This window comes from Eucalyptus grandis, chromosome 8, assembly GCF_016545825.1.
Source record: "Eucalyptus grandis isolate ANBG69807.140 chromosome 8, ASM1654582v1, whole genome shotgun sequence".
Lineage (NCBI taxonomy): Eukaryota > Viridiplantae > Streptophyta > Magnoliopsida > Myrtales > Myrtaceae > Eucalyptus > Eucalyptus grandis.
The window spans coordinates 50,143,454-50,160,360 of NC_052619.1; the positions used below are offsets into that span (position 1 = coordinate 50,143,454).

The 16,907-nt window shown below is 42.2% G+C and overlaps 1 protein-coding gene across 1 annotated transcript; it reads left to right on the top strand.

Moving 5' to 3' along the window:
- Positions 1-294: 294 nt before the first annotated feature.
- Positions 295-2,789, top strand: LOC104456567 (santalene synthase-like). The gene is made up of 4 exons (XM_039300078.1): positions 295-650; positions 1,383-1,598; positions 1,714-1,852; positions 2,487-2,789. The coding sequence occupies exons 1-4, from the start codon at positions 295-297 to the stop codon at positions 2,787-2,789; spliced, it is 1,014 nt and encodes a 337-aa protein (XP_039156012.1).
- Positions 2,790-16,907: the final 14,118 nt, after the last annotated feature.

Consider the following 16,907-nt stretch of genomic DNA (forward strand, 5'->3'; position numbering starts at 1 on the left):
ATCAACAAATATGATATTCTAAAAATCAGTATATTTTGAAAAAGATTATCCTCCAATACGAAAAAGCTAAAACAGGCAGTGGGACCAAATCTTCATTGAGACTCATTTAATAAAGATATAATCCAAGAAAAGGCATCGCAATATGGAAAATAAATCCTTACTTCTTGGCGCGGAATTGTAGAATTCCACTCGGACCTTTAATTAATGTCATGTTGCATGTCTTGTATAAAACTTTCTATCGATGAACTAAATACCATTACTCTGATAAATGTGTTTGAAAGCTTCACGGACAAAATGGGTGGTTTCAAGGTACCGCTGGTTGAGGATGTGAAGGGGCCGTTGAGTCTGTACGAAGCTTCTTTTCATGGTTTAAAAGGCGAAAGTTTGGTGGATGAAGCAAACGCTTTCACTTGCGAGCATTTGAATCGTCTTAATCTCAAGGGAGGAATCATCTCCTCTTGCATAAATAAAAAAGTAAGTCATGCCTTGGAATTGCCTATCCATTGGAGACCTAATAGATTGGAAGCTAGATGGTTCATGGACATCTATGAGGAAGATCCGAACATGAACTCGACTTTGCTTGAGATGGCGAAGTTGGATTACAATGTACTGCAGTCAATCTACCAGAAAGAAGTGAGCGAACTAGCAAGGTATATATGTACATCAACAGAAGATACACATAATTTTGCATCAATCGTTTTTTGACATGTTTATTCATATTTGCATCATGCAAATAGACTACAATGAGTCGGAAAAATGTATAGACATGATGCTTTTAGGTGAAAAGGAGAGATGTGATTATCTTGCACAAGTAGAGTAACATGGTTATGGTGATCGTGGACACAAGGACGCTTCCACAAATAATAGCATGCCTAGCATGCGCAGTAGTTCACTCAAAGAAAACGGAAATCAAAGGAAGCTCGCCATTTGCGTTTATTATCATTTCTGCTCCTCCAAAGCTAGTCACCATGTACGCCCTGCATCAAGCGTCCCGTTAAGATGAAATTCAGTAATTCGTAAATTAGAACAAAGATTAGATCAATGGCAATGAGTCATAATTCCTACCTTAAAAAGAAATTCGAGCTAAGTTTCTTGTAAATTTCATCTGACTAGATTAGTGATCGATTGGGTCCCTAGTAACTCTCGTTTTGGTTCACATATTGTTTTTCAGCTTAGAACACTTCCATGATGTGCTTTGACATGTGATTGGTTGATTAATTAACGAAAATAATATGTTGATTAAACGTTCGCAAGAATGAACCGATTAGAGTGTACACCGTCAAGTGACGTCCTTATCTTTTTCTTATGGTCGTGTATTCTATAGATTTAGTCCATTCCCAGAGCAACTCATTGTATATGAAGATGTGTGGCAAATGTTTCAGGCGGTGGCTTGAGCTAGGCATCGACGAGATGGGCTTTTCCAGAGATAGATTGGTGGGACATTATATATGGTCCGCCATGATGGTTCATGAACCACAATTCGGATTTTTCAGGGTTCTGTCAACTAAGATCATTTCCATGATAACGCTCATAGACGATGTTTATGACGTGTTTGACACTTTGGAAGAACTCGAACTCTTGATGGACTTTGTTGAAAGGTTTGTTAATGACCATGCATACAAATGTAAATCATATTTCATAAGCACCTGGAAATGAAATGAAATGACTAGAGGTGTCTCTGTTTATGATGCTTGAGACTTTGGTCATTTCCAGATGGGATATTACCGACATCGACAAACTTCCCCTGACAATAAGGACTTCTTTCCTAGCTCTGTACAACACGACCAACAACGTCGGTTTGGGGATACTGAAAGCGCGAGGCTTCAACCCCATACCCTACATTTGGAGAATGGTAACATTGTTTGTTTGCTTATACTGTACTCGAACTCATATTTGCATTCCTATTCGTATTCTTACTAGGTTTTATAACATCATGTGTTTCCGCACAAGATGCTCTTCTGATGAAATTAATAGTAAAAAATTTCTTGGGTTATCACTTTTAGAATTACTATGTGCAAAATTCACTCTCCATATTCATAGACCTGAAGTGGTTCACTAATATTCTTTTCTTTTCTTTTTCTTTTTTTTTTCTTTTTTGCGTCATTAGTGGGTGAATGAATGTAGGATACACCTAAAAGAAGCCAAGTGGTACCACAAGAGCTGTAACCCAAAATTAGAGGAATATCTCCGCTTTGCAGTAACTTCAAGTGGAGGGGCCATGATGTTGTTCTGTTGTTTCCTCATGATCACGCACGAGTTAACACATGAGGCCGTGGATTATGTGTCGAAAACCCCAAGTGTCATGCACGTTTCTAGCTTGATTCTTCGACTCAATGATGACCTGGGTACATCGCGGGTAGGCATCTTTGTTCTGACTCACATACACAGCGAGGTTCCTTCCTAGTGTGGATCAAATTTCCTAATAAAAGCTTTGATGTGTAACTACATAAGATATATATGAATGATAGTCTTGTGTCCTTGGTCAGGACGAAATGCTCAGAGGAGATACTCCGAAGGCGGTTGAGTGCTACATGAATGAAAGTGGAGCTTCTCGAGAAGCTGCGGTGGAGCACGTCAAGGATGTTGTTTGGGAAAATTGGAAGACGATGAACGAACAGGCGTTTGGCGATCGTCCATTCCCGGGGATGGAAGCCTTTGTTGGGGCATGTTTGAATCTCCCCCGTGCCTCTCACAGCCTTTACAGGTACGAAGATGGCCATGGAGTTCCGGACCGCGAGACCAAGAACATCATCACGTCCTTTCTGATACAACCCGCCCCAATGAATTGATCACGAAACTTCAAATAGCTTTGCTCTGGTTTCATCCTGTGGGGTGATTTTCCAAGTCTTAATTCACGTGTCTTCCTGTTAAATTATTGCTCCAATTTCTAGAAACTTTAAGATAGACTTGAGTTAGCGAATTCAAGAAAAATCCTATAAAATTATCTCTGTAGAAGGCAGAGATATTTGCCTTAAAGAGTCTATTGTTCAAGAAAAAAAATTGTAAAAAAAACTACTAGAAGATGGGCCATAAGTCGGTGGAGCACCCTTCTACATAGGAAGGAGGGGGCAGCGTAGCAAACTAACAAGGTAAGCAAGCTCCTCCCCTTCCCTTTGTACTACAATAAATAATAAAAAAGTTCTTTTTTGTTCCCTTGTACTTCTCTTCTGCCACTCTCTTTTACACATTTTTATTGTTACTTTGCCCTTGCCCACTTTGTTATTAGTTCTTTTGCTCTCTTGATAATTCACATACAAAACACTACCTTGCACACACATTAAACACACGCTTCCGCAAATACTGACACTTCCTTTCATATATTGCATGTGTTTTTAGTTTGGTTTGTACGTATGATGTTCATGCTGGATTACATTATTTGAGCTTTAGTTAAGTTAAACCAGTGCTATATGTAAGAATTCTTTAACGAGTAATGCTGGAGAAAATAAGATTGTTTGGCTGACTTAATTATCAAATTACTATGATAGCCTCCTGTTATTCACTTGAGTATGATATACTGATCATTTAAATGCTCCAGTTGAGCTTTGTTTGGAAGATGGGAGCGGGAGAAATTGAGAAGTAGGTGGGAAAAATTTAAGAAACTTTGAATCTTTTGCACAACAAACCCAAAGTATAGTTTTTCTCGAGGTATTTTGCTGGGTAATTGATGCAATGGATGCTTTGAAAACCTTGCAATGCAAATCCCACAACTCGCGCAAAGTACGGTCGCAAAGGAACACGTCGGATGATTTCACAGATTTTTTAATTGTAAAGTGAAATTGTGTGAGACAATTTAAAGTTATTAATAAGTAGTAATTACAATCTCCAAATGAAGAAACTGATGTTTTAACCGATTATATACAAATACAACATTTAGCCACAACAGATGCAGTTTCATATGAGCTTTGCTAAGGTTCGTTACTTCTAAAATTTGTCAACTCAAGCAAATTAATTTTTACCTTATTTAAGTTAATTACTAAGTGTTGACACATAAATTTTGATTAATCATTCAGTAATTAAAAAAAAATTAGGGATTAATCTTTAACCCCTAAAAAAAAAAAAATAGTAGAATTGCATTTCATGTAGTCACATTTGCATCGGTACTAAAAGGGCAACAAGACGCAGCGGCTCGTGGTCGATAATATTCACAAAAGGATTGTCTCTCTCTCATCAATGCATGCATTAATTCGGCGGATGTGGTAGGGGCCCTCGATCAATAAGATGCGCGAAAGGTAGTCTCTCTCTTGCTGGTATGAAAACACACAACGAAAGTCAAAAAATAGAAGAAAGAAGAGTTCTTGCACGTCCGTTGTCTCTCCTCATTAATGCATGCGCATGCATGCACAAATTCCGCGAACGTGCAGATTCTAGAGGAACCCTTAGAGAAGCAAACTGAGCCCATGAAATAATATTATATAATATGCTCTCTCTCAAGTGTGGGTTGTCGGGAGAAACAACGAGAAATTTGCTGAAGGAGGAAGCAAATAACAAACAAGAAAAGTCAAAAGTTGTGGCTATCCTATAGAAGGGAGGGACAAGTAGCCGTATAAGAAGCTCCAAGCATGAAGAAGAAATAACCATCCAACGTCCATTTTCTCCCCCCTCATTAATGCCTGCACATGCACGCATTAAATTGGGGACGTGAAAATTCTATAGACACCTGCAAGAAGATGGACTAACATTTTTATAATGTTATCCTTGCTGAAGAAAGCAGATCGGTGGAAAAAAAAGAACCGAACGTGAACAACAAGGAAAAGTTACGGCTGCTCTGGTCACCTGTTCACACCAAAGTCGGTTGTTGCCTATAAATAAGCAAGGATCCTCGGCTTAAAAGAAGGAAGGGGAGAGGAACGAAAAAATTCCCTTGAGAGGATTGTGAGAGCTATTAAAAAAAAGAGAGCCCGTGTGGAGACTCACGAGTTGAGAGAAAAGGGATTAAAAAAGGAGAGACTCTCGTCGAGAGAAAGAAGAAAAGATGAAGTCGGGGGAGGAGATTAAAAAAAAAAAAGAAGAGTGTCGAGAGAGCTAAAAGAAATATTCATTGTGAAGGGGCTTCTCCTTCGGACAAGAAAAAATGAAGTCGGGGAAGGATATTAAAATAAAGAGATGAATAGAGAGTCGTCGAGGAAAACCAAAAAGAAGGTGAAGTGAGAAAAAAAAAGTGACCGAACAGCAGAAAAAAATAAAAGAAAATAGAGAAGACAAGACCCCCCCTTTGTTCATCTTCTCCAAAAGTTCTTCGCAACCGGATTTCCACGGTTTCTGCTCCTACGCCGTTCGACCTCGGCAGCAAAACTCCGCCCGGCCGCACCACCGCCACCGCCACTCGCCGGCCATCCCCTGTGCGAGCACCACCCACGAGCTCACACCGCCGTTCGTCACCCCTCGCTGTCGCCGTGACGACCCGCGGCTTCCGATCCGCTTCAACGTCTTCCATTCCTCTCGCAGCTCGTCACCGCGCGAGCCCCACTCACCCGTCGCCGGCCTCAACCCGACGACCCACGACCTGTTCGCCTTCACCCGCAGCGCCCGACGCTCCCTCCGCCTCCGCTGCTGCCGTCGCTCGCCTTCATCGCGCCCGCCAGCCTCCGCCCGCAACTCGCGCGACTGCGACGACCCGACGCCCAAAGCAAACCGCGCCCGACGCCCGCAACCCGCACCACCTTCGCCCGCCGGTCGCAGTGCATCTCCACCCGTCTCGCAACCAACCGCGCCGCACCTCCGCTCGACGCCGCGCCACCGCCCGCACGTCCGCAAGCTGCTCCACCCGTCGCCGCGCCTCCCCGTCTTCGCCGGCCCGAGCTGCACGCCTTTGCTCCTTCCCCGCAGTACACCAGCGACGACAAGCTGTGTCAAGCACCACCAGCCACGACCCCTCGCTGCCCCGAGCTCGCCGACTCGACCCCCGGCCTGCTCGCTGCTCGCCGAGTCCACCAGCCCTCCTTCCCGAGTTGCTGCGCCCGAGCAGCCCCCACAAAGCCCGTGACGAGCTTGACCAGAAGCCGCTGTGGCCTTGCAACCGCCCAGCCCTACCCCCGACGCGAACCGCCGTTCGTGAAATTTTGGCGCGGATCCAAATAAGGTAGTTTTCTTTAACCATATTTCTTTTAAATATTATTATATAAATTGAAATGTTTGATGTTAATTGAGGTTTTAGGCATTACCTAATAGGATATTATTGGTAAAAATCACCATAATTATTAATTTGGTTCGTAAGATTTCGGACCATTTTTTAATTATGTTGATTTTGATGATATCTTGGCTTTAAAATCATTATAATTATTAAGTTGATCCGAGAGACTTCGGATTAATTTTTTAATTATTTTGATTTTTCTTGACTGTGGTGATGTTTAGGAATAAAATAATCGTTAATTTAATCCGTGAGACAACGGATTATTTTTCAATTATTTTAATCCTTCATTTGATGAATATCCTCAGTGAGTTGGGTATAATGCTTATTTGGTAATTGTTTGTTTTGGAAAACACTAAAAAAAATCAATCAAATCCTGCATCGGAATATGATAGCTTCATAAATTAGGATTGCATTTTGCACGCCATGATATATATAGGGCTTCATGATAGTATTATTTTGTTTGAATATGATTGCAAAATTTTGGAATAGATTAGGAGAGGATCTAAATAATTTTTTAAATAGGGTTTTACATTATGTTTGCATATTTTAATAATCTCATTAAAAAAAAAAAAATTCTTAAATAGGATAGGTCACATGTTTAGAATTTATCTAGTTAGATTTTTTAATAGATTGCATGTTACGACTATTTAATTAAGATGAGTTTCTGAATTAAAATGGGATTTAATCTAAATTATTTCCTAACTTGAGTAGGATAACTTGTCAAGTTTGGTAGTCAATTTTCAGTAATTATTTCGAATTTCAAAAAAAAAAAAACATCATGTACATGTTATATAGGTAAGTTTTCATTTTAAAACAAGAGAAAACCCAAAAATATATATATAGTTGCTTGCCTTATTGTGTTTAATTCCTCAATGTTTTTTTTTCCTTTTTGAATGTTATCTTTAATGTTTGTGCACCCGTATGATCACTTTAGTGTTTTAGGCTAAAATCAATTCAAGCTGCCTGCAAAACATTTTTCTGAAATAAAAGAGAAAAGGTACCGAAAGGGCGTTAGAGAAATCTAGCGTAATCAAGTCCCCGAACTCATTTAATCTCTGGTTCGTAGGAGTAAAGTAATTCTCCCATTACTTTACTTGGGTTTCTAATCGACCCACCAAAAAATAGATTAGTGGCGACTCCAGGATAAAAATCATCTGCATGTTAAAAACTCAAACCTTAAGTCGCGAATTGGTATGGGCTTGGGAGAGCCCGAGTTAAGTCTAGGCTTAACAATCCATTAGCCGAACCCTTAGGTGGTCCAACCCGCTTCATGGGGAGGTCGCGACAGCTTGGCGACTCCGCTGGGGACTTGATTTAAGACTTTAGTGGACTTAGGCCAATTTTCTCTTTTCAAAACAAAAATATTTTTTGGCAGCGAGGATCCCAGGTACGTCCCTAATATTTAAGGTGTTAAATGTTCTTGCAGGATGGGAAGTATAAGGGGAAGTGTTTGCTAACCTTTGTTTTGTAGGGAGGTGTAGGAATGCATTGTTTATTTTTATGAACGAAGTATTGTTTGATATGAATTGTTATGCATGCCTATGCATTTACACGACACTATTGCACACACAACCTGCTGCCGGACCTGGGCTGCGATAGGAGTTTTAGGATGGTGTTGAGAAGGACACTTCCTCAAAAGCGAGACTGCTATGTAGAGGTTGACCTTCTCTTCCCCGAAAGTTTTTCATGGTGTCGACTGTGTTTGTCCATATCCGCGAGACTGCGTGATTATAGGACATTCCTTTCGACTGAGCTGGAGTTAGGAGGACCTGACACGTTAATGCGAGACTGCAACGGTCAGATCATCCTCTTAAATCCACTTTGCTAAGCCGTCTAGGTAGAAATCGAGCCTCACGTTTCATGTGTGTGTCTATGTGATTGTCATCCATTCCAGGTGAAAGTAAGTTGTCTAAACTCTGACTTTGCAATTTACTTACTTCATTGCATTTTTGTCGGTCCATGACAATAGGTTTCGTCGCCAGTCTTGTTTTATATGCAATCGGGAAAATCGATGTACAGTTCATTTCCACTCCCAAAAAAGAGCTCAAAACGTGGTTGGACCAATTAGATCAAGAGGGCCAAAGATATGTGAAAGGAAGAATCGCTCGACTTCTCCCATTGCTAGAGATCAACATCCACTCTGGTGTTATGCAGGCGCTACCACACTTCGGGTGTCCACGAGACTTCCACCTTCATATTTGGTGAGTACGAACTAACCCCAACATTGGAGGAATATAGTGTTGCCATTGGAATGCCTCTTGAAAAGGAACTTGTTAGGCCACCTATCGGTATAGATTCTATTTCTGAATTATCACAGTTTTTAACAATCAAAGCTGAAATGATAAGGAAGGTTGTCAAAGCCAATTGTTATGCATGCCCATTTTCGTTTTTGGCAAAGTGTTTTGCAAATCAGCCAATGATTTCAAAGGCTAGGATTTTTATTTTAGCATTTTTGGACTAATTGTTTTTCCTTATCGAAAAAATGCCATTAATCCTTCAATTTCATGGGTGGTTAACCAAGTTTGTGACAAGTTAAATTATGTCAACATGATTTTGGCTGAAACATTTTTGTCATTAAACCGTTTCAAACAAAATGAAGAAAGGACCATGCGTGCCCTCCCTGAACTTTTGCAAATATGGTTTTTCTCCCACATAAAAGGGTTTGGGCACCTTATGAAACAATTTAATATTGATGATTTTAGGCATCCCATACAAAAGTTTGAGGTCCTGGAGCGTTTTTCCCCAAATAAACAATACTCATGTTGGATCAATTTTCTGAAAGATGCTAATCCTGAAGCATTCTTATGGCACGCTAAATGGTTCCATGTTGAGGAAGCTCGTTTCTCTCATAAATATGATGAGCCAATCCCATTCTTTGGGTCTCTCTGGGTACTACTTCTTATTACCCATATAGGGTGGCCCGTCAATACAGAGCTCTTCAAGAAGTTCCTCCGCCTCTCAAGATGGAATTGTTCCAAGTCCCTTTTACTCGCACGGACTATGACTACTTCAACGAGATTCAGACGATCATCGCTGCATGGAATGAATGCCATCCAGAGAAAATTTTGGTGCCCAAGAGACTGAAAGGCGAGGAGGAGATTCACCATGCGTCAACATTCTATATCCAACAACATCGGATTCCCGCCGCCTTGCGTCCAGTGGTCCCTAATGTGACTGAAAAGCCTACTCAGCAAGCACGGATTGAGCATCTTAAACGGAAAGTGGAAATGGCTGAAGCTGAAAACAAAAAGCTTCGCAAGGCATTGGGTTCCCGAAAGCATATAAAATGAGATGTTCCCTTAGTTTCAATGTTTAGGAAGTTTGATTTCAATTTTTAAATTAGGGGATTTGCTTTCAATTCTCAGTCCAATGTTTAGGGAATGTTTATTTCAACTTTTAATGGAATTTGGTTTCAGTCCTAATTTCGAAAGGGGAATAGACCATTGTCATGGACCATTTTCCTATCCTTGGTTCTTATATTTCCTCTGTTATTAGGTGATAACGGATCCTCCACGTTCACCTATCATTACACGATCAAGAGCAAAAATGGCCGACCAAACCGAAATGCGTGATCGTATGACCGCTATGGAAAACCAACTCCAGCAGTTGCTCACCTCTATGCAACTTATGACAGATCAAATGCAATCCCTCCAAATGAATCAGACTCTTGCGCCCACTCTCCCCGAGATAGTAGTCCCAAAGCAGACGGACAAGGCCCATATGGGTGATGACGACATGCCTGAGCTGGAGGATGACCCACTGTTCGTCACTGCCGAAAAAGCTAAGCCCGACACTGTCCCTAAGGCGGAGCAAGATGAACGCTTCGCCAAACTCGAAGAGAAACTGAAACAATTGCAAGAATCGCGTAATTCACTCCCGTTCGACTTGTCGGTTTATGAGAAAGTCAAAATGCCAAAGAAGTTTAAGATGCCGGAGTTCGAGAAATACGACGGTACTTCTTGCCCAAAAGCTCATTTGCAGATGTACCATGTACGCATGGCCCAATACGTCAAGAACGAGCCTCTCATGATCCAATCGTTTCATGCAAGCTTGACCGGGCCCGCACTCAACGGTACATAATGAAAAATGTAAACCTTCTCGACACGGAATGATGTGGCGACGTTTTCCTAAAGCAAGTATAAGTTCAACATGGACATTGCACCTTCCCGAGAGGATCTTGAGCGGATGGAGAAGAAGAAAAGTGAGTCATTTAAGGAGTATGCTGTAAGGTGGCGAAACTTGGCAGCTCAAATCACTCCTGAGCCTACAAATAAGGAGTTGATGAAGTTGTTCGTCAAGACTCTCTCGTATGAGTTCCGTACCCGGATAGCTAGCACATACGTTGAGAACTTCAACCAACTTATCCCAGTCGGTGAACAGATCGAAATGGGGCTAAGGGATGGATGGTTCAATGAACCGACTCATCAAGGCAAAAGGTTCACCATGAAGAAAGATAAAGAGCCAACCACTGAAGTCAATGTTGCATATGCGCAACCAACCCCTAGTAAGCCTCCAATGGTTCGTGTCCCCGGGAATCAGCAAGATGGAGGCCGAGTGCCTGCACAGCGGCAATTCACCAAAAGGCAGTTCTCTCCTCTTCCTGGCCCTCTATCTCATGTCTTGCCGATACTCCGAAAGAAGGGATTGATTTCCCATGAACCAAAGCGACCCAATGCTGAAAAATTCTCCAACTATGATCCCTCCAAAAAATGTGAGTATCATATGGGAGAGGTTGGCCATTCAACTGATGAATGTTTGACTTTGAAGCACAAGATTCAAAATTTGTTGGATACTAAGGCATTTTCTTTCCGTACCACCCAACCAAATGTCCAGAAGAATCCATTGCCGGAACATCAGGGAAACGTGAATGCAATCTTTGAGTTCAATGCTAGCAAAAAGATGAACTTGAAGGTGTCTGTCAAAGATATCTATAGCGGATTAGTTAGAGTTGGTTACTATCCGACAGATGAGAATCCTCCCTTGCCTACCATGAGGGAAAGGGTTCAAGAAATGGTTAAGGCTGGCATAATCGTGTATGCTGACCAAGCCGGAATAGTGTCAACTATCTCCGAAGTCATCATTGATTGGGAGAAAGAATTTGCTAAGCTAAGTGCCGAAAAGAGTGAACCAGATCCATTGATCGAGGACATGCCCCCACTTGAGGATGCCTCTGACCATGAAGGACTGATAGTGGAAGTGCCTTCAACTGATGAAGAAATAATTATTGAGATGCCCCAGCTGTATGAGTACAAGGATAACAAAGCAGTCCCTTGGTCATACGAGCTAGATGTTGACCTGATTACAAGGTCTGGTCGGACCTATGCTCAAGCTAATGCCCAACCTGTAAAGCCAGTTACTGACGAAGAGGCCAAAGAATTTCTGGCTATAATCAAAGCAAGTGAGTATAACGTGGTCGACCGGTTGTGGAAATTGCTCGCTCGAGATCTCTTTACTTGAACTCTTGCAAACATCTCCTACACATCAAAAGTCTCTAATGAAGGTTCTAAGCGAAGTTCATGTACCAGAGACGATCGAGGTAAACAGGTTGGAAGAATTTGTAGGATCGATTCTTCTTAAGGATTTAATAGCCTTTTCGATGAAGAATTCCCTCTCGGGGAGGGGACATACTAAGGCATTATATATATCCGTCAAGTGCAAGGCTTCACATGTGGCTCGAGTACTCATTGATAATGGATCTGCCTTGAATATCTGTTCATTGGCGACTCTTCACCGCCTTAAAATAGATCCTTCAAAAATAAATGCTGCAAAGACCTCCGTCCGAGCTTTTGATGGTACGAGAAAGGAGGTTATAGGGGAGACCCACCTTGAACTACAAATAGGACCGGTGATGTTCAACGTCCTTTTCCAGGTGATGGACATCCCTACAGCATTCAATTTCCTATTAGGCCGTCCCTGGATTCATACTGCAGGAGCTGTGCCATCAAGTCTCCACCAAAGCGTGAAATTTGTTGTCGAAGGAAAGCTAGTCGTTGTTCATGGTGAGGAGGATCATCGGATCTATCATGAGACGGCAATCCCCTATATCGAGCCGAAGCGTAGGGAGGAGTCAAGTTACCAATCGTTCGAACCTGTATCCACTATTCATGCATCTCAAGGGTCGACAGCACCCACCCCTGATGTGTCAAATGCAGCAGTTATGGTAGCAAGAGTGATGGTTGGAAATCGCTTTATTCCTGGCCGTGGACTTGGTAAAAAGAGCAGGGTATTCGGAATCCTATTGAAGCCCCTCGAAGGTCTCGTTCAGCCGGATTAGGGTACCATGGAAAAGGTAGAGGACATGAACAAGAGAGGAAAAACTCATTACTCCTCGATATCCGCGAGACATTCCCCGGCCCTGCTAGAATGATGCATGATGAAGGAGGAATGACCCCCACCCGAGGTATCGTGCCCGATGGATGGAGAAGCATGGATGACCCGACAACTTCAAAGACAGAGGATCCAGATAATGGGATGGAAGGGATCACGACCCTATTTGATGATCTCCTTATAGGTGCCATTGACGAAGAAGCATCGGAGGAAATGGGTGCTAGCCCACAAGAGAGCAGCCTTATGGCAGGCAAGGAGGTGAAAATGGTCCAATCCAATGCCATGTGTGATGACGATGATGACCCTGATGATCCAAATGGTGACTCCATTGAAGTACAACAAAGTTGGGAGCACCATGAAAAACCCAAAGTTCTCACCTCCGAGCAAATCGTCACCATCAATTTGAGTGATGACGAGGATCCTAAAGAAATAAAAATTGGGGCAAATCTTCCCAAAGATGAGGCCGAGCACCTGACTCAGTTGTTGAAAGAATATCAGGATATCTTTGCACGGACGTATGCTGATATGCCGAGGTTTAGATCCGTCAATTGTGGAACACTGTTTGCCCACCAATCCAGACATGCGCCCTAAGAAGCAGAAGCTTCGGAGGACTAAACCAGAGCTCTCGAAGAAGATAGAAGAGGAAGTAATGAAACTCCTCAAAGTGGGATTCATCGAAGTCTCGCAATACCCTGAATGGGTAGCCAACATAGTACCGGTCATGAAGAAAGACGGTCGAGTCCGAGTGTGTGTTGATTATCGGGATTTAAACAAGGCCAGCCCAAAGGATGACTTCCCATTGCCACATATCGATGTTCTCGTGGATAGTACTTGCCGGATTTGAATTATTCTCTTTCATGGATGGTTTTTTCGGCTACAACCGAGATAAGAATGAAGGAGGAAGACAAAGAGAAGACAGCATTTATCACCCCGTGGGGAACCTTTCATTATAAGGTCATGCCCTTCGGACTAAAAAATGCAGGGGCAACTTACCAACGAGCCATGGTTACATTGTTCCACGACATGATGCATGAAGAAATTGAGGTCTATGTTGATGATATGATTGCAAAAACCCGACCTGGTAAAAGTCATGTTGAAACCCTCAAGAAGTTATTTGATCGGCTTCGTGAATTCAAACTCCGTTTAAACCCTGCCAAATGCGTGTTTGGGGCAGCATCAGGAAAATTACTTGGGTTTATGGTGAGTAACAAAGGGATCGAAATTGACCCATCTAAAGCCAAGGCAATATGTGAGTTGCAACCTCCGTCGACGGTGAAGGAGGTCCGGAGTCTCCTAGGGAGACGAATTACATTGCACGATTCATTTCCCAACTCTCGAGACCGCTAAGCCATTCTTCAAACTCTTGAGGAAAAACGTACGAGTTGAGTGGAATGATGAATGTCAAGAGGCATTCAACAAGCTGAAGCAATATTTGATGAATCCGCCAGTTCTTGTCCCACCAATATCGGGGCACCCTTTGATTTTGTACCTCACAATCCATAGTGAGTCACTCGGCGCGATGTTAGCTCAGAAAAGTCCCGTGGATCAAAAGGAACGGGCCATTTATTATCTCAGTAAAAAGTTCACCGTCTCGGAGCTAAAATATTCTGATGCTGAAAAAACTTGTGTTGCATTAGTATGGGTATTGCATAGACTGCGACAGTACACCTTGCATTACCAGACGTTTCTCGTGACTGAAAACGATCCCATCAAGTATTTATTTAACCAACCAGCTTTAGTGGGTAAGCTAGCCAAATGGCAGGTCTTGATTTCAGAATTCGACGTGCAGTTCATGCCACAAAAATCAGTTAAAGGCCGAGTGATTGCTGATATATTGGCTGAGAATCCTAGAACCTTCAATGATGATGGTTGTCCTCTGGATGATCGTATTTTGGCCATAAATGAAGATGCATGGTCCATGTTCTTCGATGGAGCTGTGAACTTGTCCGGTTCTGGTACTAGGGCAGTACTGATATCCCCAGACGAACAACACCACCCAATTGCTGCGAAATTAATATTTCCATGCACTAACAATATTGCTGAATACGAAGCTTGTATTCTCGGACTTCAGGCCGCAATTGAAATGGGAGTGGCCAAATTGAAAGTATATGGAGACTCTGCTCGATCATACTCGCATCGTAGGTGAATGGAAGACCAGGGATGCCAAATTGCTGCCGTATCATAAGTACCTCGAAGAGTTGGTGAAGGAGTTCGATGAAATCTCGTTCGACTACTTGGCTAGATCTCATAATCAGTTCGCCGATGCCTTGGCAACGTTGTCATCTATGTTGCAAGTTACTGATGGTTTAGAAGTTGAGCCTTTGAAAATTGAGGTTCTAGCCAAACCTTCTTATTGCATGGTCGTAAATGAAGAGCTTGATGAGAAGCCATGGTATTGCGACATCATGAAGTATATTCAAAAGCAGGAATTTCCTGAAGGGAGCACTCCAGCCGATAGAAAATACATAATGAAGATGGCCTCAAAGTTCTTTGTCAGTGGTAAGAATTTATACAAGAGATCTTATGATTCAGTTCTATTGAGGTGCGTAGATGAAGCAGAAGCCACCCACATCATGCAAGAGGTGCATGAAGGAGTTTGTGGCCCACACATGAATGGGCACATGTTAGCCAAGAAGATCATGAGACTAGGTTACTATTGGCTTGCATTGGAAAGTGACTGCATACAGCATGTCAGAAGTTGTCATCGTTGTCAAATTCACGGAGATAAAATAAATGTTCCTCCAACGAAGTTGCACCAGCTATCTGAGCCGTGGCCTTTCTCAATGTGGGGGATTGATGTAATTGGCCCAATAAATCCCAAAGCTTCAAATGGGCACCGATTCATATTGGTGGCAATAGATTATTTTTCAAAGTGGATTGAAGCTGCATCATATGTTAATGTCACAGCTCGAAACGTGGTGAAATTTATTAGGCGTGACATAATTGCCCGTTATGGTGTCCCTGAAGCAATTGTCACTGACAATGGGACAAACCTGAATAACAAGTTCGTTGATGAGTTGTTCAGTGAGTTTAAAATCAGGCATTTGAATTCATCACCATACCGCCCACAAATGAATGGAGCTGTTGAGGCAGCTAATAAGAACATTAAGAAGATCCTGGCTAAGACAGCTGAGAATTATCGAGATTGGCATGACAGGTTACCCTTTGCTCTAATGGCGTATCGGACATCGATTCGAACATCCACTGGGGCAACCCCTTTCTCCTTGGTTTATGGCATGGAGGCAATCTTGCCTGTGGAAGTAGAAATCCCCTCTTTGAGAGTCTTATCCCAAGTGGAATTGTCCGAGGCAGAATGGACACAACAAAGGTTCGAGCAGTTGAATCTAATTGATGAGAAAAGGTTAAAAGCTCTTTGCCATGGTCAGACGTATCAACAAAGAGTAGCCAAGTCTTTCAATCGGAAGGTACGGCCGAGACACTTCGAAGTGAATGATATAGTTCTAAGAAAGGTGTTGCCGATTTTTCCTGATCCTAGAGGCAAATTTGCTCCAAATTATAGCGGCCCGTATATGGTGAAGAGGGTACTCCCGGAGGTGCCTTAATCCTTACGAAATGGATGGTCGTGAGTTTTCTAATCTGTTAACTCGATCTTTGTGAAGAAGTATTACCCTTGAAAGAATTTGTTGTGAATCGAAGGTACTCATTTCTTCATTGAATTGTGTGGGAATGGATTGAATGAGATGAGAAGTAGGCCCTGTTCCATACACATATCAAATTCATTTGATTCGGTATATCAGACGTGTTGACCTAGTGTCAGTTCAATTAAATAAAAAAGGAAATGCCCTGAGGACACCACCAGCGCCTTGGCCTGGTGGCACGGGGAATGAAAGGGTCCGAGAACGACCAGGGTTCGATCCCTGGAAATGGCAAAAAGTTTGCCACACAAAAAAAAAAAAAAAAAAAACCAAAAACAAAAACAAATTTTTTTTTTTGGTCAATCCTTTTCTTGTTTTTTTTTTTTTTTTTTTTTTTTTTTTTGAGTTACCAACTCTTTATGCTTGTGACCTTTCAAAGGAGAATTTTGCGTGAAAGTTTTACCTGTTTAATTACCAATTCCACTGAGGATTGTCACCATCGATCAAATTAATGAATGATGTGGAATGAATTGAACATGCTAAATGAGACATGTCATGCTAAATGAGACATGTCAGGATGATGAAAGGCAAGCCTTATCCCATACACAGTCCCTTGATCATATACTGGTGAGATGAGTGTAGGAAATTCCATGTTTCTAAGGTAAAGAGTTTTCTCGCGAAAGGTACGATGATCGAAATGATGAGAGGCGGTTCATTCTCTATCCCAAACACTACATGATCATCCATTGTTTAAACCCTTTTGAGCCTACACATGTGGATAATTTTTAAATTACCCCTGTCAAGAACCACCCCACATTGGGGCGAGTGGAGGTAAGACGACATCATGAGGTGAG

What these genes read in the sequence shown, in the direction of transcription:
- LOC104456567 (XM_039300078.1), top strand. Translation starts at nt 295, where the DNA reads ATGGGTGGTTTCAAGGTACCGCTGGTTGAGGATGTGAAGGGGCCGTTG. An exon ending in GAAGTGAGCGAACTAGCAAG is followed by an intron (nt 651 to 1,382) that starts GTATATATGTAC and finishes CAAATGTTTCAG; the next exon opens with GCGGTGGCTTGAGCTAGGCA. An exon ending in TACCCTACATTTGGAGAATG is followed by an intron (nt 1,853 to 2,486) that starts GTAACATTGTTT and finishes GTCCTTGGTCAG; the next exon opens with GACGAAATGCTCAGAGGAGA.